The sequence below is a fragment of the Silene latifolia genome, chromosome 8, assembly GCF_048544455.1.
Source record: "Silene latifolia isolate original U9 population chromosome 8, ASM4854445v1, whole genome shotgun sequence".
NCBI lineage: Eukaryota > Viridiplantae > Streptophyta > Magnoliopsida > Caryophyllales > Caryophyllaceae > Silene > Silene latifolia.
This window is the reverse complement of record NC_133533.1, coordinates 104,463,065-104,489,751: the sequence shown is the minus strand read 5'-3', so window position 1 is coordinate 104,489,751 and position 26,687 is coordinate 104,463,065. Positions and strand designations below refer to the sequence as shown.

Genomic DNA, 26,687 nt, shown 5'->3' with positions numbered 1-26,687 from the left:
GAAAGTCTCATGAAAATGGTCAAGTGTCCCGATGACATGATCGTTGAGCAGGTAGTATACTACCTGAGAGATGAAGCCGCTGTGTGGTGGCAAAACGTCAAGGAAGATGCTAGAGCCTACTACCAGGCTGAGGGTCTGGGGGCTATTCCGTGGTCAGGGTTGAAGAGCGCTGTGAGAGAGCAGTTTGTGCCGGAGCATATCCGACACAAGATGAGATCTGAGTTTGATTCCTTCACCATGTCAGAGGAGATGACAATCACTGAGTACTATCATCGGTTTCTAGAGCTATCTCGCTATGTTGAGGACATGCAGTTGGGACAGAGAGGTTTGGCTCTTCGTTTTGAGAGGGGTTTATCTGCCAAGATCGTGAGCCGTATGTCAGCTGGGGTTGCTACTGGCCTTAAGGAAGTGTACCTAAGCGCGGGCCAAGCTGAGAGAATGGTAGATCTCTTAAGAGAGATTAATGAGAGGACTGCTGCTGAAAAGAGGAAGGCTGACAATGGAGGCAACAGTCAGTCGGGCAACAAGAAGGGAAACTTCAACCATGCAAAGGCTTTTTTTGGTGGAGCTGGTTTCTCAGGGGGATCTCGTGGCTGGGGAAAGACTGGAGGTCGGAGTCTAAGTGACAACTCTAGTCTTACATGCTTCAACTGTGGTGGTGTAGGCCACAGGAGGCGGGAATGCACGAGTTACAGGCCCGACACTAGTTCAGGCGCTCATCAAGGGAATTTCTCTCAGGGGTCGACTCAGAGCTTTGCTAGTAATTGACCGGGTGGATCGTGGGGCAACAGAGGGGGACAGAGCAACCAGGGCAGCTATAACCACAGTGATGGTGGATCTTACCAGCGTCAGAACACCAGCGCCACCCAGGATTCGGCAGCCAAGCCGAGCACCTCCAATGCTTCAGTTCAAGGAGGAGGGTAGAAAAGCAGTGAGAAGCTCTTCATGATGGACAAACAGGAAGCGCAGGATGATGCAAATGTAGTCACCGGTACCTTTCTTGTTCATAATGTACCATCCTTTGTTTTGTTCGATTCGGGGGCAACACATTCTTTTGTGTCTAAGAGTCATGCCTTGTCCATGGGTTTGGGGATGTTTGAGGTTGTAAAGGATGATGTGTTCATACCTTCTGGGGAGTCTGTGTCATATGTCAAGTTGTATAAGGGTGTGTCTATGGTGGTTGGAGGGGTAGATTTATCGGTAGACCTGTTAGAGTTTCCTATGGACGGGTTTGAGGTGATTGTCGGGATGGATTGGCTGGGTAAGTATGATGCCAAGATAGATTGTCGACAAAATAAAGTGTCCTTAAAGGGTCCTAAGGGGGTTAGGGTGTCCTATAGAGGGTTTGTAGTGAAACCTAAGTGTAAGTTCATAGTTGTCATGACTTTAAAGTCATGTTTGAGGAAGAAGTGCCCCTTAATTCTTTGTCATGTGAGAGATCGCCGAGTAGAGCCGTAGACAGCTGCTGAGATACCTATGATGGGAGAGTTTGATGATGTCTTTCCTGAGGAGATACCAAGTTTGCCGCCCAAGAGGGATGTTGATTTCAGTGTGGAGCTGAAACCAGGAACATGTCCAATATCCAAAGCACCTTACCGTATGACACCTAAAGAGTTAGATGAGTTGAAGAAGCAGATACATGAGTTGCTAAGCAAGGATTATATCAGGCCTAGTGTGTCACCGTGGGGAGCCCCAGTGCTTTTTGTGAAGAAGAAAGATGGGAGTATGAGACTGTGCATTGATTAGAGAGAGCTCAATCGCGTCACAGTGAAGAACAAGTATCCTTTGCCTAGGATCGATGACTTGTTTGATCAGCTAAGTGGAGCGAGTGTGTTTTCCAAGATTGACCTGAGGTCAGGCTATCATCAACTGAGGATAGCAGATGAGTATATTCCAAAGACAGCGTTCCGATCTCGTTATGGTCATTATGAGTATGTGGTGATGCCTTTTGGGTTGACCAATGCACCAGCAGCTTTCATGGATTTGATGAACCGGATATTTACACCGTTCTTGGACCAGTTTGTGGTTGTTTTCATCTATAACATCTTAGTCTACTCCAAGTCTAAGGAAGAACATGAGGAGCACTTGAGGATGGTTTTGCAGACTCTGAGAGAGAATCAACTCTATGCCAAGCTATCTAAGTGTGAGTTCTGGTTGGAGGAGGTGACTTTTCTAGATCATGTGATATCTAAGAAGAGGGTGTCTGTGGATCTTAGCAAGATTGAGGCCGTGACCAAGTGGGAATGACCGAAGAATGTTGCTGAGATTCAGAGTTTCTTAGGTCTTGTCGGCTATTACAGGAGATTTGTGAAAGACTTCTCAACTATAGTGCGGCCTATGCAGCCTTGATGCGGAAAGAGACCAGATTTGTTTGGGATGAGAGTTGTGAGACGGCGTTTTAGACCTTAAAGGAACGCTTGACCACTGCTCCTATTATAGCTTTGCTACAGGGATGTGAAAACTTTGAGTTATATACCGATGCTTCAAAGAATGGTCTTGGTTGTGTTTTGATGCAGGCAGGGAAGGTCATAGCTTATGCTTCGAGACAGCTAAAGCCGTATGAGGAGAACTACCCTACTCATGATCTGGAGCTAGGTGCAGTTGTTTTTGCTCTTAAGATTTGGAGGCACTACCTTTATGGGGCAACCTTTAAGGTGTTTTCTGATCATAAGAGCTTGAAGTATATCTACACTCAGAAGGAGCTAAACATGCGATAAAGACGGTGGATGGAGCTGATCGGAGATTATGATATTGAGATCATCTATCACGAGGGTAAGGCTAACGTTGTTGCAGATGCTTTGAGTAGGAAGAGCGTTCATTCGCTATGTACGGCCATGTCCTTGCTAAAGCTGAGGGATGAGATGTTTAGGATTGGAATCTTCATGATAAGGAAAGGGGATACCATCGGAGACTTGACGATTGAGCCAAATTTATATGAGAACATCAAGAGTAAACAGGAGCTTGATCCTAAGATTCAGGAATGGAAGACAAGAGTGGAGAGTGGGGCAGTTTCCAGGTTTTCTATCCATACAGATGGGAGTGTTCGTTTTGATGGGAGATGGTGTGTTCCTGAGGATGCAAAGTTGGGGAGAGTGATCTTAACGCAGGATCATTGCACTCCTTATTCGGTTCACCCGGGTGGTGACAAGCTTTATAAAGACCTTAAGAAGACTTTCTGGTGGCCAAACATAAAGAGGGCTGTAGCTGAGTTTGTGGCTAGATGTTTGACCTGCCAGAGGGTCAAAGGTGAGCAGAGAAGACCACAAGGTAATATTCAGTCCTTGGAAGTACCCGAGTGGAAATGGGAGTCCATCTCCATGGACTTCATTGTGGGATTACCTAGGTCACCGCAAGGTAATAACATGATCTGGGTGATTGTTGATCGGTTAACCAAGTCAGCTCACTTTGTTCCTATGAAAGATACCTGGTCTAAGATGCAGCTGGCATTGGGTTACAGGAGGCATGTGGTACGGTTACATGGTATACCCAAAGATATCGTTTCTGATCGAGATGCGAGGTTCATATCCAAGTTTTGGCAAGAACTACAGGAGTTGATGGGTAAGACCTTGAAGATGAGTACAGCTTTTCATCCGGCAACCGATGGTCAGACAGAACGAACCATCAAGACCTTAGAGGACATGTTGAGGGCATGTGTCATGGAGTTTGGGGGCAGCTGGGAGGACAGACTTGACCTGATTGAGTTTTCATACAACAACAGTTATCATACGAGTATCGGGATGACACCTTTTGAGGCTTTGTATGGTCGGAAGTGCCGAAGTCCAGTTTGTTGGGATGATAGTTCCGAGGCTGTGGTTTTAGGGCCATAGCTAGCTGGTACAGGATATGGTGGAGTAAGTCCAGATAATTCTACAAAAGATGAGAGGAGCTCAAGACCGTCAGAAGAGTTATGCCGATTTGCACCGCATAGACATTGAGTTCGTAGTAGGTGACAAGGTCTTTTTGAAAGTGTCACCTACGCGAGGTGTAATGAGGTTCGGAAAGAAAGGTAAGCTAAGTCAGAAGTTTATAGGTCCTTATGAGATTTTGGACCAAATAGGCGAGGTAGCCTACAGATTAGCTTTGCCACCAGCTTTGGACAGAGTCCACAATGTTTTCCATGTTTCCCAGCTTCAGAAGTATGTGAGTGATCCGTCGCATATCCTTGAGGTGGAGAACATCGTGCTTGACGAGTCCTTGTCCTATTCCGAGGTTCCTAAAAAGATTCTTGACCGCAAAGTTCGTAAGACAAGAAATGGTGAGACGGTCTTACTCAAAGTACTTTGGTCTAATCACAATGTGGAAGAAGCCACATGGGAACTCGAGGAAGCCATGCGAGAACGTTTTCCTAGTCTTTTTGATCAAGTATTTATAGTTAAGGGGACGTAACCATTGTCTTTTTAGGGGGGGTAGGAGATGGTCGCGTGTGTGTTTTGTCTTATTTTGAGTCGGGTTAGTGAGTCTTGTGGTGTCTTGTGTGGTTTTTTTGGCATTGATAAATGTTTGTTTGGGGAAGCCTTTTTGTGTTTTGTGGTGTCTTGTTTTAGGGTGGTGTGTGAACTTCGGGGCGAAGTTCTTTTTAAGGGGGGAAGACTGTAATATTACGGATTTTCTTAAGTTGAATACTCGGCCGAGTAGTGCTAGTTGTGTAGCCTGTTTTGGTTCTGCTGAGGAATACTCGGCCGAGTATGAAGAATACTCGACCGAGTAGAGCCGAGTATACACTTTACTCGACCGAGTATCCGGTCTGGCGAGTATTGTTTCAGCGGTTTGATGCGGGAGTGTTTAGGGTTATTTAATATTCAAAGTTAGTTTCTAAAACGTCGTTTCAACCCTAATCATTTTACGATCACTCTAATCACTCCCTAATCATCCTCTAATCTCATTGTGTGTGCAACCGTCGTAATCCTTGCGTGTAGTCTCTCATCCTACCGTTGGTAAGTTTCATTCCCCATGTCATTTATGATCTTGTAGGGTTTACTGTATATGTGGAATTTGGGAATAGGGGGAATTGTACAATGTGTAATTGTGCTATATGGTTATTGTATAGAAGAAGACTTCATAGAGGAGCCTTTCTGATTGTTCGGTTTCCGTACTGCTGTTGATTGCTAAAGTAGGGTTTTCCTACTCGGTTTACTGTTCATTGATTTACGACTTGATTGTATCGTGATTGTCGTTAGCTGCTGATCATCGGAGTACAGATGTTGTGGTGATGGTGTTGGTGTGGTTGTGTTGTGATGGTTGTGGTGTTGTGACAGCTGTGAGGCTGTGTATGTTGTGTTTGTGGTGGAGTCACTTGCGGGAGTGGCTTCACACCCTAGTTCGCCCTCTGTAGAACCCGTCACGGGAGGGGATGTGCACATTAAGGGGCAGGGATTGTTAGTCGCACGTTGATGAGCTGGACTAGGTGGGATGGGCTGCGGTCACCCACTGGCGGCGAGGATAACCTGTTGCGATGGGTAATCTGGCAGGGCTACACACTTCAGTGTGTAGTCGGTTACTGTGTGAGATCGGGAGACTGGGGTGGAGGATGATCAGCTGGTTACCTTGTTTGTTTGTCTTATATTGATTGAGACTGACCCCGTTGTTGTTTGTGGAATCTGCTGTGATCCATTCTGGGATGGTGAGCAGGCTTGACAGGTATTGCTATTGGTGAGCTTGGGGCAGTCATGGGAGAGTTGTCATCACCAGTCGTATAGCATCACAGTCGAGTCTTAATTATGATCTCATGGTTGTCAGATATTGGTTTTATTTTATTGAATCAGTTTTGGATTTGGTTTGATGTAAACTTTTACACTCTATGGTAATTTAATAAATGTGCTCAGTTCAGACGCTTTTGATATATACTAACCTCGGGCAACCGAGATGGTAACACCCTTTCATGGTAGGGTGGTCCTGGTAAGGCACCTTGGTATGAGGGGGTGTTACAATTTGTTTCAAGGAAATTGGGACACGATTAATGTATGTATGTATGTATGTATATGGTTTGATGCGTGAAAAAATCTTGGGTTAGTAGAATATCAAATGAAACAAGAAACAAAACTATGTTTGAGATATTAGTAAACAACAATTATCCCTTGTGGCTAGACTTGACAAAAGCAACCCGACCCGATTGACCCGACTCGAAAAAGCTGACCCGAGACCCGAATTGACCGGAACTACATCACCTAAATGTGACCCGAAAACCCGAATTGACCCGACCCGACCCGAACATGACCCGAGCTTTCTTGACCCGTACTGCCCCGACCCGAAAATGACCCGATCTGAAACCACTAAACCCGAAAATGACCCGAAACAATATAACTCTAATTGAACCGATAAGACATGAAATGACTATTTCTCTATTATTCATTAACCCGAAAATGACCCGACCCAAAACCACCCGACCCGCTTGACCCGAAACAGACCCGATAACAAAACCGAAATAGACCCGAAACACCCGTCCCGGCCCGAATTAACCTGAACTCAACGAGAGACCCGAATTGACCCGACCCGAACCCTACCCGTTGACCGGTTTTGCCAGGTCTACTTGTGACGGTCACAATTTGCGACGGGTAAATGTGACCACTTTTTGATAAAATGTAACCACTGAAGTACTGTTCATAAAATGTTACCGGTAAAAAAATGGTCATATTTTCTCATAAAATGGTCACATTTGGCCCGTCGCAAATGTGAGTAGTACTTGTGACGGAATAGTACCCGTCACAAATGAGAAATGGTGTAAAACATAGGAGTATTTTATTTTTATTTTGCATAAAAGTGATACTCCCTCCATTCAACTCCACAAGGCCATTATACTTTATCACGTTTGCCAACGCGGCTTTTACTCGCCAAATATCTTTAGTTACGTATTTGTAAAAATTATAAAAGTTAGATATTTTTAATGTACTCTTAAAGACGAATCAAATAAGATCTCACATGAATATATTTTCACTTATGTATCGAGAGAAAATTGAAGTTGAATGTCCGCTTGTGAATATTGTGCAAAAAATATAATGGCCTTGTGGAGTTAAATGGAGGGAGTATACTACATCATATCGTAACATATTTGGCGGACAACGAACTTCAGGGTTAATAAAGTGACCAATACTAGTATTAGCCTACTACTATTAGGGCCCAATTAAGATGAATGAATGAGGTTAGTCATACCCAGCTAGGTTGTACGGACACTCCTCCTAATCGGTGTTCCCGTGTCGGACACCCGTGTCGGACACGACACTCGTATTTTGAGCCGTGTCCATGGTATTTGGACATACCTTCATACGGAAAGTTGAATTTAAGGTAAATGACGTGAATTGTTATATGGTTGAATTTGGTGGGCAAATGATGTTCTTTAGACAAGTAATGAGATGTCGAAAAAAATTGATTATAAGTTGGTTTTTGGTTTTAGAAATGAGAATAAGTTATATTTAACGTCAAATTTTACCTTCATTTATTTAAATTTAATATCAAATACTTTTTCAAAAATAAAATCACACATATATAACTACAAAATATATATTTTATTAAATTTAAATAACGTGTCCCGTATCCTAAATTTCATGGGATGTCGTGTCGTGTCGTATCCGTGTCCGTATCCGTTTTGGTGCTACCTAGATATCCAGTATGAAGTCTAAGTCGACCAGGCTATACATCAGTCACAAATTCTTTATAGTTTGCCATCTAGTCAAGCAAAGCCATGTGCACCCATCATGACCAGGAAAGTTAGCTTCCTACGTCCAATACATGATCTTATTAGCTCTGTGAGCTTCCCAATTCAACCGATAAATATTTACCCTATGTCACATTGGGTCACCCAGGCTACCAGGTCACAAATATAAATGACACAGTATAATTTTACCATTCATTTACTGAGATATTAACATTTCACTCACTTTCTCTCTTAACAATCTGATGCACTTTTTATACAAACTAGTTGTTGCTCCGCGCCCTACCGGGCGCGGTGCCCCAATTTGGTTAATCATTTATACGAAATCACAGTAGATGCTAGGTAGTTATTGGGTTTGCAATATATTCCTAGGTCGTTACGGTAGTTCTATCTAACCTTTTATCTGTTAATAGTTTGAAACGTCTTGCACCTGGGATATAAAGAGCTGAATTCCTCAGCCAATTTGGCTTCTAACACTTGCAATCATGCACAAATAAAAAGGCATATAACGTGCCAAAGGTGCCAGGCCATACTATTTTTTCAACGGAGTTGAAGTATAGATACCAGCGTATAACGATAAATAGTCAGACGCGGAAAAAGCGGTGGGTGAAATGAGGAGCGATAGCGTCGCTAGTTATATATACATATAATAGAAATTGTTTTTGATAGTAACATGACATGGACGTCTACTGAGTCTCTGGTTAACTGCCGGTCTGGCTTCAAACTTGCATTAGATTAGAGACACTTGATCTAGCACAGACTACAAAACATGGCCAAAAGTTGGCAAGTTGTCCCAGCTATTGTAGTTTAGATTAGAGAGACTTGATCAAGCACCCACTTCAGCTCTTGAGTTCGGGGAAGAGACTTGTCGGGCACAACACAAATGTAGAATGGAGTATTACCTAATTTATTTAGCATGTAGCTAAGGTAGCTCTCTCATTCCTGCACATAATTGAATGTAATTATGGTGAGTCCTAGACCATAGGTCTGGGTTTGTTTACTGCGTAACACCTGGTTAATCTGGGAGTGGGCAGGACTGCATACAGCACACATCGCTTTAAAAGCGTAATGCGTTTGCGAAATTTGTATAGGTAGAATACCTGTGTAGGCATTGAGAACAAGTTTGCTGCTTTCACCTCCAGAAGTATTTCTGCGTTTTTAGTGAATGCAGTGAAAGGATAATTTCCACTATCGTCTGCTGCGTCAAATCTCATGGTAATTCTGTGCTTACAAAACATGTCATGCTTAAGTTCCTGATCTTATGTGGTTGTTATTTGTAATGATAGTTGTTATTACCTTGGAGTGGAAAGAACTTGCTCTTTTAGGCATGCAGTACATGTATATGCAAAACCTACAGTTTCAACGTTGCTTGTGCCACAGTTGCTACAACCAAGGTATAAGCGCACATTTCTGCGGTCAAATTCCCTTAGCTCTTCACATGCAGCCAGTGATGCTCCTCTTGTAAGGTGTTATTAGCCTGAGAATTAGAACAAACGGTTTTGCCTTGTCATTTGGCACTGAACAATAGCATAACGCAAATTATGTAATGGCACTTTGCACATATTGCTCCTTTAAGCCCCGTAAGTAGCTGTTTGGGAGGGATATGATTGAATGTTTATGGGTAGGCTTCAAAGACCACATTGATATTCTAGTTAGGTAGCGTGCATAAAATGTTTACCTTCTTTCCAAGGACCATTTCCAGCTTACTTATGATGCGGCTGGTTTTTGGGCGATGCACTTCACAGACTTGGCGGGACTTTGCGGCAAGTAGTGCTGTGTTTTCTTGCCTCCTGTATTATTTCTTGTTTAACAGTAGGGAAAACTGTGAAGAATTAAACAATAGGTGAATTTGGGAGAACTCACCAAGCCCGAACTGCGTTCGCTTTCTCCCCTAGTGGATCCAAGATGATAAATGTTGAATGTGTTGTTGAGAGCGAAAATCCTGCATGTTAAGCATTCCCACTTATGCTAGTGATGTACATTAATTTATATTGTATAGAATTGCATTCTCGTTATCTAAATGGATGTTAGCATTGAGAATTGGAAATACCTTTTTGGAAACTCGGCCTTGAGGCTGTGAAGCCAACAACTGGAAAGGATCCCGCATTTGAATGCAACATTTCACACTCGTTAATAGTCAGTTCTGCCCAAGCAGTTACGATCATCACCTGATTATGGCTAGACATGGCATAGGAGGAAAAAAACTCTGTTTTAATAAAGGGAATTACCACTTGAAGTCTAACACGAGGATTATAAACTGTCTATGGTCCAGTGTACCTGCGATCAACAATTACCACATCACGACCATTCAAGGGTTGGCCACTTTGCCTAGGAATTTGGGAGCACTGTTCCACATATATTACAACCCCCAATACATCTAAATTTGAACAAGTAGTTAGTTAGTAACTGAATAGTTGCGGTTACCATTCCTTTATCCCAATCAAACGTTAATTAAAGTGTTCAATCATTAAAGCGTGTCTTACCATAACGGTCATCAAGTGACATTTCCTAGGGATAGATGCAATTGATACGTAGTTAGGTACAGTGCTAATCTCCGTGACAATCACAGGCTGGATAATTGTGTTAATGTTGAATTCAACTTCGTACACATGTCAGCTGTAACTGCTGAAGTTTGATCAGGTCTTACCTTCAGTTTGACATTAGAAATGTCGTATTCCATGTTGTCCTGGATAACATCGTCAAATATTTCCAGCTCCTCATTATACATGATAGTATCCATTTTAGTACCCTGCAGTAGGATTGTATGACTCAGGCTATATATTATTGTCATACTTATCCGGACATCGGAGTTCGCACTATCTAATAAGGTAGAATTAGGTGCAACGCATCACAATAATGTAGTTGAACACTTCACTTTTGATGCGCAACATGTATAACATATAATCCAACAAACAAAATTTCTAGTCAATGGTCTAGATTTGTAATTTGTGCTATAATCACACTTAGTTTTGTTAAGAATAATAACAATGGAATGCCTATGCACGCTAAACAAATAGTAGAGGTCCCATGAAATTTGATGAACGTTGTTTAGCTATAGACCGACTTCTAATTTGATGATATCTGATTTAATTGTTTGATCAAACCCTAAATTAGTTACTTTGGACCTTGTATATCGAGTTCCTAACAATATCGGACATATTTTGTAAACTTAATTATATGTTATACATGTTGCAAAACTAATAATTATAACAATATCGGACAACCATCAACGGCAACAATACTACGAAACCTAGATCCCGAATCAAGACCTGATTACAATATCCTAAACGCCAAACAAAATAGATTCACTTGGCAAAACAAGGATTTGAACAAACTACGCAAATGGAGCACTCAGAACACCATTAACAACATCGTACCCCCATAACCATAATCATAACGAGATAAATGTGAAATAATAAACAACAAAAAATGGGTTTAAGAGTAAAAATACCTCTATGTTTTTGCTGAGAGTGTTGATCGAGGACTGATAAGCAAAAGATGGATGAGAATGAATTAAGTAGAGTGGCAGAAGGAATGGCAACAGGTGTGGTTGGAGGCGAAAGTAAAATGAAGGGCCGAGAATCTGAGATCACAAGGGAGAAATCAACGGCAAAAAAGTGGTCAGTTCTATCTAATGTTAATGTGTCAGTTCCCCAGACTGTCTCACAAAGTAACGAAAAAAAAAAAGGTAAGATGAGATACCTGAGAAGGCGCTGGTTTCTCGAATTGAAGCTGAAAGGAAACCACTGGGGTCAAGTCAGCCGTAATAAGCTGCAAATTTAGCAAACAAACACAGGTTAATAAGTAGAAGGCCAAAGGAGAACCGAAACAAACACCTAGTATCTTGAAAAAACAACCGTCTGGACAAATGTGGAAGCTCGTTAAAGGAAACCGGACAGTAAACTGCAAATACTCAGTTCAGTAGCAAGAAAAAGAGGGGCAAACGATAACAAGACATAGTAAAATGAGCAGGGGGGCAACTGGAGTAAAAATTATATTTCTGACCTTTTAGGAGAATTAAGCAAAGCTCCAGCTCGAGAACAGATTCAATTGATAACCTACAGGCCGCCCGTACTGCCAGGCCCAGTAAATAATTGGCCTAGAAACCAACAAAAAAACAACGTAAGAAGGAGAAACAGGTAGACAATTGAATCTCCTAAATGAAGCGCACAACCAATTGTGCAATCAAACAAGTTAAATAACACATCAAGCTAAACAAAACAGTAAAGATACACAATACAACAATCACGAAAGCGAATACCTCGAAATCAATAAAAAATGGATAGGCAGCTCGCTTTCCTTTGGAAGAGATTCCAAGCCCAGTAGCATCTCCATCGTTCCAATTAACTGACCAAAGTACCAAAATGAGAACAAGGAAGAGGTTAATAATCTACTCTAATCTAAAAAGAAAAGGGAGCAAACTAATAAACAACAAGAAAAATAAAAACTCCAGGAAACGCTTAGTAAACTAACCAACAACAAGAAGAATAAAATCGATAATGTAAATAAGGAAAAAACAGGGGTAAACTAACACATAAAGGATAGAAGGAATTGTTAATAGCCCGGGAATAAAAATCATTCGACGGCATAATCAGCAGCACCGCCGTCGTAAAAGTTGGGCAGCAGTATACCCCAGCCACTTGCCAAACACAGTGCAACGAACAAAATAGCGTAAAAAAGTAGCCTGCTCACCTCTAGGTGCAGCAAGGCCGGGATTGTAATATGTTGTAAACGGTATTAAAAAAAAGCTTAAGACATTAATATCGCAGCAGTAAAGAAGTCCTTGAACATAGAACAACCAAAGCAAACTAAATTTAACATGGGCAAGATCAACATAATACTACCTTGAGGGCCCAGACAGTGAGTGTTCCCCAACCTCGATAATCCAGCAATAGTAATCAGCTGAGTCCGTAAACTGAGGAAGTGTAGACAATGGCAAGGGAAAGCAAACGTATGGATCACGTACATCAAGTCATCAACAACCCAAGACAGATACCCAAACGGGCGAACACAGCAAGGGTCAGTAGGCGCACAGATCTTGGTCACCACGAAGACCTTCGTCTTTATCGGCTACAATTGCTTGTTTTCTTCTACCACCAGGAATTCGACCTAAAAAATACATGAATACAAATTTGGTGCTTGGAAAGGGACCAGAAACGTGGTAAGATCATTACATTGAATTAATAATTAAGCTCTTACTGGAGTTATCTCCCGAGAAATGGCACCAGCCTCTTGTGTAGCGATGCCCCGCTCAAAGCTCTTGCAGGCCATAATTATCCTGTAGAAGCATGCAGAATGAGTATCTCTTATCTCTTGCGTAGTAAGGAAGTAAAGAATATACCTTAACATCCCTAATTTAATGACAAAAATTGTATTGAGGTTTCGTCTAAAATTCCCTTCCTATCTTAGAAAACTAATTTGAATTACAACTGAATAACCTCCATTTATAAAATGAAACTAACATCTGACGAAGTAGACTAATCGAACAAGACTGCTCAGACAATTTGCGAAGTACCAATTCGTAGCATTAAATTAAGATGTTAACCATACAAGTACCAGTCATTGTAACATCCCACAGTCCATCTTTAAGCATCCCATCAACAAGTGTATCATGTCCAATACGAGAACCCTTCCTGAACCCATCAAAAAAAAGAAAATGAATTTCAGAATAGCTTATAATAATGAGAAAATAACTTTGAGAAGAATTTGAGGAATTTAGACAAGTCGAAGACTGATTGAGGAGAAGGGGGAGTTATATCAACAACTAATTTTAATTTTTGAGCTCGAATGTAGTACATACTCCATACCCTTCAAAACGCAGCTATCTGCATCAAGAAACCAAGTAAACCAGCTGCAGTAGTTCGGTCAATATATCCGCTCGGATTGTACTTTGATACGCTTACCCAAATGAATTTCCTCCCTAAACAAAAATAAAGAGAGAAAAATATGATTGTAATGCTAGATTTGTAGAGGGTGAACCTAAATTAGTAGCAATTGATAAGAGCAGCACAACAAACAAAAACCCAATAGCACTTTACCTGATGTGGAAGCCAAATTTATTTAGACCACACCCAAAGCACGAGATGGTCAGCCAAAACTCTGATGGTGAGTCAATCTACATACATAAAAGCAATGGAAGGAAGACAACTCCTCCGATGGTCAGCTGAAAACCACACAAAAGCAATTAAGACCAGCAATAAACAAACTTAAGGGAACAACATGCCATAAATAAAACACTTGAAACGCTATTGAAATTAGCGACCGAGAAGCAATAGCCAATACTTCAAATACCTGTTGATCACTGTTGGAGATCCCTTTGGATTAGCCTTACAAAGAAATCTGAAACATGGGAATGATGGACACATTACACACATTTTGTCATCCTGAACAAGATTTTAGTGATGCGAATATATCCTTAGGTTACCTTTTTTATTCTTTCTATGATGATTTTAATCAAAGATAAACAAATGAGTGAGTGCGTGGAGGACTTAAAAGCAAACGTATGTCAAACCCCAGGCATAGCCTTTGTTAGCGCACCTCCTATATGTCAATACAACACCGGCAAAAGTTCACTATCAAGAACAGTTGATCGAACATTTGATTTAAACCGCACACACTTCCATTAAGCAAAGTTAATAAACAGTTAGTAAAATGGGGAGATTAATAATCAAAAGTACAAACTAATTACTTGAAATCTATAGGCAGATAGAGGAAATCAAATGCCAATGGTGGGTGATCATCGATATCTTCCTTGAGTTTTTGGTTCTCTTTGTTGCAGAACTCATCAAAAAACTTCACTAACATTGCACGCCTGGAAAAAAACAACGCAAATTTTACCTATCACAATTTTTACGAGTATTAATTTGCAAAAGCAAAAAACAGAATGCATATAAAACGAGTTTTCGACCATATTCCCATAAAGGAGGGGAAATCAACAAACCCTAATTTTTAAAGATCGACTAATCCAACTACAACAATATAATTAACAATAATCGAATCAAATAAAAGTAAACTGAACAAAAACAACAATGAAAACAAAGAACCAATAGTACTAAAGAAGGGGAAATCAACAAACCCTAATTTTTAAAGATCGCCTAATTCAACTACAACAATATAATTAACAATTAATCGGATCAAATAAAATTAAACTGAACAAAAACAACAATGAAAACAATCAACAACGAAAAACATCATAAAGGATGGATGATAACTACCTATATGGATGCGCAGCAACTGTGATGAAGAAAGAAGTCGGCATCGTCCATCATCATCGCAGTGTGATATTTGAGAGGAACTGAGTGTGTGAGAGTGAGTAGTGAGTAGTGAGTAGTGACAAGTGAGAAGTGAGGGTGAAACGGGAGTGAGGGAGTAGAGCGTTAGAAAGACTGGGAAAGTTGTGGCTGTGTGCAAATTAAAATTGGAGGAATGAGATGTAAAGGGTAGATCCAACGGTGGAGGGGAGGACTTGGATGGTACTATTCATTGGTACAGTACCACCAAGTCCTCTCTTTTAAAGAGTAGGGATTTCTGATTTAGGTAGCAACGAGGTCCTCTGCAATCCTCAAATACCTTTTTCTTCCTTAAATATGACCATAGCTGCATCAACATATATAACGTTCCTAGGAAAAGTCGGAAAATCATCCAATAATATTCACTAACACATCTCTCTTTTTTATGTCTGTTCAACCATCCAAGACCGGACCGAAAATTAGCTATTCTTATGACTTATTGTGATGTACAAAAATGGATGAAAATGAGATAATCATATTTCAATTTGGCTCTTCTCAATTTCTTTTAAACGATTAAGATTATTTCTTAAAATGATCTAACGCTCATCAATAGAAGTACTGGATGATGATATGGATGACAACTAATATGCAATATGAATATATTAAAGGCACTCCCTCCTCTCCAAGGTGAGCTCCTCCTTTCGTTTGTCCTCACATATTTCAGTTTGGATCCTCTTAACAAATTAATTCACTAATAAGAATTACAAAGTTCCTTAAAGTACAAGCACACACTCGTTTTGACACTTTCTCTCAAACATTGTCCCATTCTTATTATTTCTTATGGATGTTGATTGAACACTCTTTTTTCTCTCTTCTAAAACAAGAAGTATTCTCACCAATTTATATTAATTTGTCTCTCTATCTTTTGTATGTACTAATACTATTAGCACAAACATCTATTTATACTAAGAAGTTTTCAAAACTTCTAGTAAGTCACTAATTGTTTGTAATTAAAACAACTCTATAAACTCTTGAGTATTTATGTTCTCTCTTTAAAAAACGTAATGAATCTATGTAATTTACATCGAAACATCAACACACTTTATTTCATCATTTATATTAGGAGTTTGAGTAGATTAATCCAACAGATATAACGCTCATCAATAGAAGTACTGGATGATGATGTGGGTGACAAATAATATGCAATATGAATCTATTAAGGGTACTTCCTCCTATTTAAGGCGAACTTCCCCTTTTAGTTCTCCACTTGAATTAAGAGACGGAATATGTACTACATAAAACACACTACTCACTTGTAATTCCCTTTGAACCACACAAAGCTTCTGACTAAAGAAATAAAGAAGATAACCTGAGTAAACCGAAAATGAAAATAAAGAGAAACATCTTAAATAGAGGGGACTAGGGGAGTAATAGACAAGAAATGGAGTCGGTTTTGATTCTCATATCTCGTAAATTCTTATTTCAGACGGGCTATTTTCCATCTGTAATAAGACGGACCAAATGTAGCCATTTTACGATAAAATGTTACCATCATTTTCAGGGTAAAAAGTGACCGTTTTGATTATAATATTTTGTCATTAAATAATTACATTTTATTAAAAAATGGTGACATTTAACTCGTCTTATTTTAAACCGTTAGAAGAAATACTTATTGATCATATTTATCCTAGTTTTAGCAATATGGTCCCCCTTTTGTAGTCAAAACAAGTCATCAAATATATATACCACCTCAGTCCACCAACCCACACGGCCGCACTACACACTTTCACAGTCCAAAAATGAGTTACAATTTCCCGTCATCAATGGATAATAATCCCCCAATTCCCGATTTTAATCAAAACCCAAACCCTAATTTCTCCTACATTACACACCAAACAATCCGAGGTACTCTAATTTCTCATCCATCAATCCCTCACTATTTTCCAACTATTTATTTATTTATTTATTTTATTCATTCACTCATTTATTCATTGTTGTGTAGCAGGGTTTACGACGAATGCCGAATTACGAAACCCGGAATTCGAATTCCCTCGGAATCCAATCGATGTCAGGGGTTCGCTCCTCCGCGAACTCGAAAAAGAACGAATACGAGCCCGATTAATCGCGGAAGAGATAACACAAAGGAGAATTCTTGAAGAGGAGGTGAGGAGAGAAATGATGTTTGAAAGAGAATTGACCCACAGGTTTGTACCCACAATGCGGGTCGGCCCGCATAGGGTTCCATTGATGACTAACTTTGAAAGACGAGGCGGGTTTGAGACGGTTCCGTTTCAAAGGGACCCAGTTCTGGCTGCTGGAAGTGGGAATGGGGCTGCATTGCATGAGATTAAGGAGGTCAAGGGTGTTGTCGCTTCGCCGTCAGAGGGTAGTAAGGATAAAGTTATTATCTTGGTTAGTGATAATTTACCAGCTTTACGATTTAATTTATGTTATTTTCATGTTTATTGAGTGTAATTTGATGGTTTCTTTTTGGTGCATTGTAAATTGTAATGTTTAGTTTATATTTTTGATGCATTTGCTGTATTGTTGCTCTGTTAGGGATAGTATGGATAAAAATATGGTCTTGATTACTATTAGAACTTCGGTTTGATTTACATCGCTTCATGTTTCGTGAGTAAATTTTGATGCATTGGTGGTTGTTAGGTTTTCATGCTTGTGGTTGATAGGTTTTCATGCTTGTTACATTGATTACCTAGCAAGGCTTTCATGCTTGTTATATGGGATACATGTGTGGTTGATAGGTTTTCATGCTTGTTACATTGGTTGGAAGTCTTATATTTACTCTGTTTTGTAACTCTTTCAGTGAACTCTAGTCATTTTTCAAAGCTATCTTCTTTGTAGAATAGGCTATACGCCTATACTCGATGATTAAAATGAAAAATTCCAGTTGATTCATGTGTTTGGATGCCTAGGAAATGTTTCAACATTTGACTTACTACCTATGGGGCTATGGGGCTTCGGCATAGTTTCTGATGATCTTATTATTTTGGGATTTTCTCAATTGTACCCGTCAATTTTTTTTGGTGTTTTAAGGTTACCCCTCTTTTTTTGCAAAAAAAAAACTTTGTCGGGCTATAACTCTTTGGGTACGAGTTCGAAAAATGGTAATTTTTTTTTTCACATTGACCATCTTTGTCTTTACGAGATCCGTAGTTTGAGAAAAAAATTCACCGTTTTCTGAAATCGTAATCGAAAGTTATGGTAAGTCAAAGTCTAACTGTATCCGGTAAAAAAATTTGACTTATAATAACTTCCGGTTACGAGATCAAAAAACGGTGAATGTTTTTTTCAAGTCACGGCCTTTATAAGATATTTGGTTTTGAAAAAAAATTACCATTTTCTGAACTCGAGAGTTATAGCCGGTCAAAGTTTTTGCAAAAAAGGAGGGGTACACCTTAGAAAACGAAAAAGTTGAGGGGTACAAGTGAGAAAATCTCTATTATTTTTATTTTTATTTTGGTTTCTTATTACGCCGAAACCTTAGTTTAAAAAAGCACACATTCTCCTTGGATGAGGCACTAGCCAAAATGCCTCTGTGCATTTTAGGTGCGCCTTTTAGACAAGGATCACCTAACAAAGCTAACTAGTACGCACTTTCCATATCTTCTAGACAAGGCTCACCATTTCTTTTCCCCATCATTCCTAACCTTACTCCAGTTACATGACTCCTAAACTGGCTATTGTTGCCCAGAATTTTATTTGGAAATTACAAATTTGTTATAAAAAATAGGGCACCTCACGTGCAAAAGGCGAGCGCTTTTGCCTTGCGCTTTGCGCCTCGTCGCCTCGGCCCCTTAGCGCCTCGGTGTGGCTTGCGCATTTTCAAACTAAGGCTGAAACATAGTACCGGCTTGGTGATATGATGCAAACTTTTCATCTCTATGATGGTTAATTGCTGTCATGGCTATAAACATATTTGGCGGCAATGATTTTTGCGGTCCCATAGTTTAAGAATCAATTTTGCGAGTATATGAATTATTCTCCAACTTTATGCTTCTTTGTGTTTTTATCGGAATAGTTGTAAGTTGTGTGAATGTGAATCTAAGTCGTTGACGTAAGGTTTAAGTATGGATGTCCTCTTACTTCTGAAGTTAATTCATACTCTCCTACTTCACAAGTTACAGAGAATTTCTTCACGCATGATGGAAAGAATCAATTTCGGCATTGTTTGCCTAACCTGTTAGTTATTCAAGACATTCTCGTCAAGTTGCGGGAAACTTCAAAGTCGTTGACATAAGGTCTAAGCCTTGAGGTCAACATGGTTTTAAATTGTGTTATTGTGTTCTCTTTTCCTCTTCATAATGTGCAATCCCTTTGTATGATGTATTGTTTGGTGATAGCAATTAAATAGTTTTTCAAGTTATATCATGACACCATGGAACGAACTGTAAAAATTAATAGAGAAAGTTTCCAATTATCATCCTCTAAATTGGGCTGCTGGCCTGCTGTAGATGCTGCAATCTTTCCACAGTTTATTGGCTAGGAAATGCGTGCTATGATCAATACTTTGGCTCTAAAATCACACTTAAATCTAATCAATTATTTGGAGTTATATTACTAGATTAAACATGTGTGCCCCAGTGTGTCTTTCAAGGTTTTTGAGTGAAACCGTACAATATGCTTAATTAGAGTTTACTAGGAGTAACTTAAGACTTCTTGCCCGTAAGGGTGGAGTCTAGTGGTTAAAACTCGGAGGAAATTCCCGGGAGACCCAGGTTCAAGCCTCCCCAAGAGCAAAATCTCGGGGAGCATTCTTGACCTGAGTCCATGTCTTATAGACTTCGAGCCTGTCACTCTCGGGTGGCTTACGTGGTATACGTGGTTTGCAGGATATCACATATACCCGAGGGTTCACCCAGTGCGCACCAAAGATAGCAGCTACGGGTTCCCTCGTCACCCAAAAAAAAAAAAAAACTTAAGACTTCTCAGAAGAAGTATAGGCATGTGGGATATATTCTTCTAGGCTTCTTTGATCCTTCTTAGTTTTGATACCGCTTGGTGCATTTTTTCTCTTCTCCCCTAGTATTTGTCCTCAACTCAATTCCCATTGTCTGATCACTTCACCTATTTCATGGTTATGCTATTGCAAGGAGACATAGTGTAAAGGATCTTTGATGTTACAATATATTCTTCAACTTGATCACATTTGACTGAACCTAATGCAGTTGGATTCTGAACTCATATGTAATACTGCAGTCTTAACTCTTAATACTAGGACTGGCATTTTGCTTATCTGCTGCAGTCTTATTGCATAATTATCAGCAGATTTCAATACTCTGTGTTAGTCTGGAGAATGATTTATGGAACCTTCTCAACTAATTATTGGATTTCTTTTTCTATGGGCGTGATTTTCTTGCTCTTTTGCTTGATCACCTTTGTTTAATTTCTGCTGTCAAACAATACATTGATTTGCTCATTTAGCTTTGTAGTGTACAGTGTCAAATCAAATCAGTTTATGTAGAGGTTCTGTTCTGACTCACAGAATGCTTATTTTCTGGGGCGGTCTTAGAGAATTGGCCATGGCTAAGTGTCTGCTGATGGTTGTTGGAAGCTGTACTTAGACTCTTAGAGTGGTCCAGCAAGCTCTGTGATTAATAATTGTTACTTCGACACTTCATTTTCCATATTACGACACGACACTTTTGCAGTTCCCTTTACACATTACGATACAACACGACCCTTTAAAAAAAAAAAAATTGTCAGTGTTTGACACTCGACACTCGACACTGTATTGTGTGGACACTGGCAGCTAGAATAACATTAGGCAGTATAAGGTCCAAAGAACCATGTATCAAATGTTTCCTTGGATAGGGCTGTAAAGAGCATTGACTCACCAGTGATCTTTGCAGCTCTCAGCGCTGAATCTGCATGGTAAATAAGCTGCAAGCAACTTTACACTAGTAGGAACTATGTTGCTCGGACTGTTCAAGATTACCGTGCATACCCGTGTCGGACACTTCAGTTTAGACCGAAAACATGATTTTTTTTCCCCATAATATAGACGAATATGACACTTGGACACGCACCCGTGTCGGATACTTCTAACCGAGTCCAAGCAACATAGAGTAGGAATACACCATTAGAATGTTAGGGTGGACTTGATTGTATACAAATATGCTTTAATTTTTAATTCTTATTATTATCTAGTGAACATATATCCCTTAATTAAATATTAATAATATGGTTATATAGCATGTGATGGAAACGAAAGAAAGTTCGCGCCTATGCCCATTGACGAAGCACACGCCCCTTAGATTCTTAGCTTATGGGACCCACCTGCATTTGCAGTCTAATCCCCTGCCTCACTCAATAGGAAGAAAAAGTCAGCAAAGGAAGTAGTTGCGAGAAAAAATTTAAGCAAAGGCAAACCCCTTATTAAAATTAAAATTAAATTAAAGGCTCTTTTATTTGTCCCGTAAGCAAGCAAACCCCTTATTAAAATTAAAATTAAAATTCCAATTGATGATTCGGAAATTGGAATTTCCGACAGAAAGAATCTCCATGCATGCCTTCTTTTTATTCTCCGCTCATATCCAATAACTTAGGAGCCGTAATGGTTGTACTAGAGAAGCATCAAATCCCAAATTGAGAAAGAAGAATACCAATTGCCCGTACTTAGTCCGCGAGGTACTTTTTCCCTCGAAACAGCATTGAGGACTTTATTGTTCATGTAGTAGTGGCTGGGACTATTTGTGGAATTCTTTTTTAGCCTTAGGAGTAACCAACTCACGGGGAATTGGGAGTAATCGAGTATTACAGGAGGGCTATAATGGATCTGGGTATTTGGAGTTACGAAGGTGTGGCCGGAGCACATATTGTTTTTTTCTGGTTTGTGCTTTTTAGCAGCTATTTGGCATCGGGCATTTTAAAACACTTGTTTTCAAATTTCTCATGCTGTGTCAATTCGTACTCCGTGGTTTATATTTTTGAGCTTTAGAGTTCAAGCTTTGGTTCTTTCTATTACTTTTACTGAAATTTGTTCTACAGCTTTGTAGGAATTGATCATTGCACAACGTAAATTTACCATTTGCTTTCTTGTATTATTTTTTCGCATGAGCTAAATTGCAGGCTAAGCCTAGTGCTAATCTCGCTGATATAAAGCGCAAGGCAATGACTCCACCAGTTGGAAGTGCCATCGAAGTGTTTAAGAAGCAGAAAACAAAAGAGGACTGGAGTTGTGCTTTATGTCAAATTACTGCAACTAGTGAGCGAGGCTTGCATGATCATTTACAAGGCAAAAAGCACAAAACCAAAGAAAGGGGAATGGTCTCTCAGAGGACAGGCTTTGATTCTGGGGGAACACCCCTATCCAGCAGTCCCAATACATGCAAACCCGTCACGCCGCCGACCATAACTAGTACTCCAACCGTAAAGAAGGATGAGAAAGTTCATAATGCACCAACCCCAAACCCGAAGGATAACCATACCGTTATTGATGAAAGGGGAAATGGAGTTGCAAGGGCAAATGCCACCGACAAGCTAAAGAAAAAATTCCGATACTTTTGTGAAATGTGTCAAGCTGGAGCTTATTCCATGAAAGTGCTTAATGCACATAAGAAAGGCAAAAAACATCTGGCAAAATTGTCAGAGGTCAGTAAAACGAATGCTTCTACAGGAGTCACAGAATCTGCACCGAAAGCTGTTATGGAGAATAATAATAAGGAAGTAGAAAGTACTGCTGGAGAAAGCAAAGATGGAACAAAAGAACTAGTAGAAACCGGCGCAGGTGTTGACAGTGATGTAAACCGAGTTGAAGGCAAGGTTAAGGTTCTTGAAATAATTGGTGGTGAAACCGTAGCTCCAAAGATTACCGATCAGGAGTCGGTTTGCAGTGAGGTTGGTTGCTGAATCACACTCTTTTAGAATAATTTGACATTCGATATTTTGGGATGCAAGTTATATGTGGCATTGATTAGCTCTATTAAAAGTCATGTTTTTCAATCTCTCCATCTTTGGTGCAGTTATGGCTTTATGGGGGTGATTTCCAACTGGAAAATAGAGGGACTAGTTGGGCAAATGAAATGGTTTTCAATCAATCATTTAGGCATTGTTTTAATAGTATAGTAGGAGTGAGAGACAGGGGAATGAAGCAAGAGAGTTTTCCCTTCAAATTTTTTCTGTGGGAAGGATTTTGATTACTCCTTGATGAGAAATCGAAACCCATGTTCCTCCAATCCCAGTTATTATCCAAACAATCAAAATAGAATCCTTCCTTTCCTTGCCCTCCTTTCCCCCAAACTCCTCCGTCTAAAGAATAGGTTAGTGTATTTCACGAGACCTCCATTTCCTTGTGAATAAATTGTTTTTCTTGTTTGATTTCAGCTGGTCAGTAAAACTGAGGATGCTATACGAGGTGAAGGATCCGCACAGGAAAATATAATGGAGGAAATTAAGGAAATAGAAATGGCTGCCGAAGAAACCAAAGAAGAAACAGAAGAAGTAGAAACCGTCAGAGACGTTAACAGTGATGAGAACAGAGTTGAAGACAAAGAGAAGGTTCTTGAGAGAGTAGGTGATGAAATTGTCACTCCAAAGAGCATTTGTCAGGAGTCAGTTTGGAATGAGGTTGGTTATCGAATTATGGATTCTCAGAATGCTTGATCAGTTACGTATTTGTGAAGCAAGCTATGTATGTCATTGATCAACCAAATTCTTGCTCTTCAATCACCCTATCTTTGGTTGGGGTGCTTTTTCAGTAACTATAAGCTAGAGAGAGATTACCTAGACTAGTGAATTAGTTTTAGTGGTTTATTTAAGATTTAAGCATTAGTTGGATATGATATTAGGAGGGACGGAGGGGGAGAATGGAGCTAGGGAGTTTCCATCACAAATCTTTCTTTATCGGTAGGATCAAATCCTTGTTGAGGAAAAATGGATCCCTTGATCTCTCTCCAATCCCACTTGCTATTTAAACAAGGGTAGTTAGTAGTGGAATAGTTCTCCCCCTTCCTTTACCCCAAACCCCCCAAATTTCTCCATCCAAATTATGGGTTTGTGTATTTGACGAGATCCTCTATTTCCCCGTCAATAACTTTTATTCTCTGCTTTTTAGCAGGGTGGTATAACTGATGATGCTGTCCGAGTTGAAGAATCTGCACAGAAAGCTTTATTGGTGGAAAATAAGGAAGTAGAAATGGATTCCGAAGAAACCAAAGAAGGAATAAAAGGAGAGGAGGTAGAAGCCAACGTAGATGATGTTGACAGAGATGTAAAACAAATTGTATACGAGGAGAAGGTTCTTGAAATAAATGATGGTGAAACTGTGGCCGTGGCTCCAAAGAGTACTGTCGAGGAGCAGTTTTGCAACGAGGTTGGTTGCTGAATCACATACTCCGAGAATAACTTGACAGTCTAGTTCTGACGAAGCAAGATATGTAGGGCATTGATTAGCCAAATTCTTAGCTTATCATTCTCGCCATTGTTTATATAGTTACGAGGTGATTTCCAGTAACTGTAAGATAGAGAGAAAGAGAGATACTGCATAGACTGATGAATTTGTTTTCAAACATTCATGTAGGCTTGGTCTTGCCTGGACATTAAGCAGGAATCACTGTTTGAAAATTTTAGTTCACCTTATCATGGAAAATTTATTTCGCTTTGACCTGCATTTCTTGCGCATACTTTTCGTATCTCTTGATTGCAGCTGGTGTCATTTTTTCTTACTAGGTATGGAGTGTTGTTATAATGTTGTGGGTGGCCGGTGTTTCGTAATTGGGAACTGGATCATGAAATTTTGTTATTGCATTATGCATGGGTCTTAGAACTTTACCCATTCAGGTCTCGTGTTACTTGACTCGTACAAATGGTTGTGTTTGAGTCTCGTTTGGTTTCAACTTTCAATGGAGGTTGTGGTTGGAGTTTGGACTCTTAACGGGAACTCAACTCTAGTATCCTTGTTGCTTTGTTATTTTTGGGGTCTTTGGTTTCTGTCTTTCAAGTCCAATGTATTCAAGTCGCTAAAGTTGCGAGTTTTGGGTCCATCCTCGAGAATTGGCACACGTAAATATTGTTCACAGCGTTTGTTCTTTGTAGCCTCATCGCACAAGGACGTTCTCCCTACACGTAAGCTACATGGGAATAGGGATGTTCGTCTATTAACCGTAAGTCTGGTTTCGTTTGACATCATTAACTACGAACAAATCTTTAGACATCTTACAAACAATATCTCGGAATTCTGGCAAAGGGCTCGGAATAACGAGTTACTTTGTAATAGGAGAACATACCTAGACATCTTACAATCAATCTCTAAAAGAAAAACTTCGAGTAATCGTACTTAGCGCAGACCAAGGGAGGGGATCGGCCAAACTCCGATGAACAATTAAAAATTAGGGATAAATTAAGTCATCAAGTCATAAGTCGATGAATTTACTAAAAAAAAAAAAAAAAACTCCGAGTCGCTAGAGAAAAGCATAAAAAAATGTCGATGAAGTTAATACTAAATTTTAACCAGTACAAAATTTATGAAAACAATTAACTGATAACTTGTTGAAGAGAAGCAGAGAAGGTATATGCGTTTCCATGACGATCAATGTTTGTTATAAGCTTCTCAAATTTCGACGTAAGACCATGAAAGATGGTAATAACGGTATATGGTTTCATCTTCGTCTTCGTCTTCATTACAAGATTATCTTCATCTTTAGCCATGCAATTTAGGGCAAGTTCTTGACTCGTAGACTTCATTATTAGTTTTCTTTTCGGAAGGTGAGATAACAATGCAAGTTTGTTGGTTTTCTTTTGTTAAAGATTGTAATTCGAGTGTTGTATTTGTATATAACGTACGGCATACAGTTTTTGTGGTGAAGTAGGAATACCAAGATTGATCAAATGTTAGTGGACGTAGGATTAAACGAAAGTCTACAACGCAACAAAACATGTATGTCGATATTAAACTCTACTTGAGGAGTTGAGGTAAAGCAGAAGTAGGAGTACCGAATACCGATCAAGAAGTTAAAATTGTCTTTCAGTGTGATGTTACTTTGTCCGTAAGAATAGATGAACTTGAGATTTTCCCGCTCCAATCATCTCATCTATAAATTGGGGCTAATAGTTTAGTTATTTTATATAAATATTGGGCCTAACGTATATTTCATAAGTCTTATGTGCCAATTTTTGTAGAGAGAATATATTCAGTAAAATGTTTTTGGACTACTATATATATTTTCACGAATTCTCATTGAAGACGGACACTATCCGTCACAAGCTGAAGACGGATAGTGGTCGTCTTCAATGAGACGGACTGATATATTTTATGTGTGTTAGATTGTACAAATATATTGTCAAACCAATATATTTTGCTCATATTATTGTCGAACATGTATATTAAATAAGAGTATTATATTTAAGAATCTTCTCCATCACCACACACATGAAAATACAACACGAAAATATACATAATGGAATTTGTACCTCTTAATACTACATAAAATAATTGTAGATTATAACACTTAATTTAAATTTTAATTACTAAATGTTAATGTAACACCCCAGTACACTAAGGTGCCTTAAGGACCACCTCCGTGTATGAAGGTGTTACCATCTCGGTTTCCCGAGGTAAGTAGATCAAATAAACAATAGTAGAACGTATATTAAATAGATTAAGACTTTACATCGTATGACAGCGTGGCAAAATACAACATGAATAACTATAAGGACTACTAAGCATGAGTGACGGTGACATCTATTTCGGTAGCAAGATGACTCGATTCCCTTCCAAGCCCCGCAGCATCAAGACCAGCCATACCTGCTAAACCAACTACTCACCATCCCCGAATGGATCACTACAGTTTTGAAAA

At 39.5% G+C, this 26,687-nt stretch overlaps 2 protein-coding genes and 1 long non-coding RNA gene across 5 annotated transcripts; 1 reads left to right on the top strand and 2 right to left on the bottom strand.

The window, feature by feature from the left end:
* Nucleotides 1–8,252: 8,252 nt before the first annotated feature.
* On the bottom strand, nt 8,253–9,118 carry LOC141595807 (uncharacterized). Its single transcript, XR_012522299.1, has 3 exons — nt 9,001–9,118; nt 8,746–8,866; nt 8,253–8,587 (listed from the first exon to the last, which is right to left on the bottom strand). It is a non-coding gene; the product is annotated as an uncharacterized LOC141595807 (long non-coding RNA).
* A 210-nt stretch (nt 9,119–9,328) lies between these two features.
* On the bottom strand, nt 9,329–11,994 carry LOC141595806 (replication protein A 70 kDa DNA-binding subunit A-like). Its single transcript, XM_074415773.1, has 8 exons — nt 11,907–11,994; nt 11,651–11,744; nt 11,348–11,416; nt 11,097–11,228; nt 10,129–10,394; nt 9,923–10,022; nt 9,696–9,823; nt 9,329–9,587 (listed from the first exon to the last, which is right to left on the bottom strand). The coding sequence occupies exons 5-8, from the start codon at nt 10,148–10,150 to the stop codon at nt 9,505–9,507; spliced, it is 333 nt and encodes a 110-aa protein (XP_074271874.1). The 5' UTR covers nt 10,151–10,394; nt 11,097–11,228; nt 11,348–11,416; nt 11,651–11,744; nt 11,907–11,994; the 3' UTR covers nt 9,329–9,504.
* A 4,627-nt stretch (nt 11,995–16,621) lies between these two features.
* LOC141597171 (uncharacterized) lies at nt 16,622–24,481 on the top strand. 3 transcript variants are annotated; one of them, XM_074417542.1, is made up of 5 exons: nt 16,622–16,779; nt 16,877–17,286; nt 21,964–22,731; nt 23,218–23,460; nt 23,951–24,481. In XM_074417542.1, exons 1-5 carry the CDS (start codon nt 16,674–16,676, stop codon nt 24,215–24,217), a joined length of 1,794 nt encoding a protein of 597 aa, XP_074273643.1. In that variant the 5' UTR covers nt 16,622–16,673; the 3' UTR covers nt 24,218–24,481. The 3 variants fall into 3 exon arrangements, with proteins under 3 accessions (XP_074273643.1, XP_074273641.1, XP_074273642.1); XM_074417540.1 differs by having other exon boundaries at nt 23,948–24,481; XM_074417541.1 differs by having other exon boundaries at nt 16,623–16,779; nt 16,880–17,286; nt 23,948–24,481.
* Nucleotides 24,482–26,687: the final 2,206 nt, after the last annotated feature.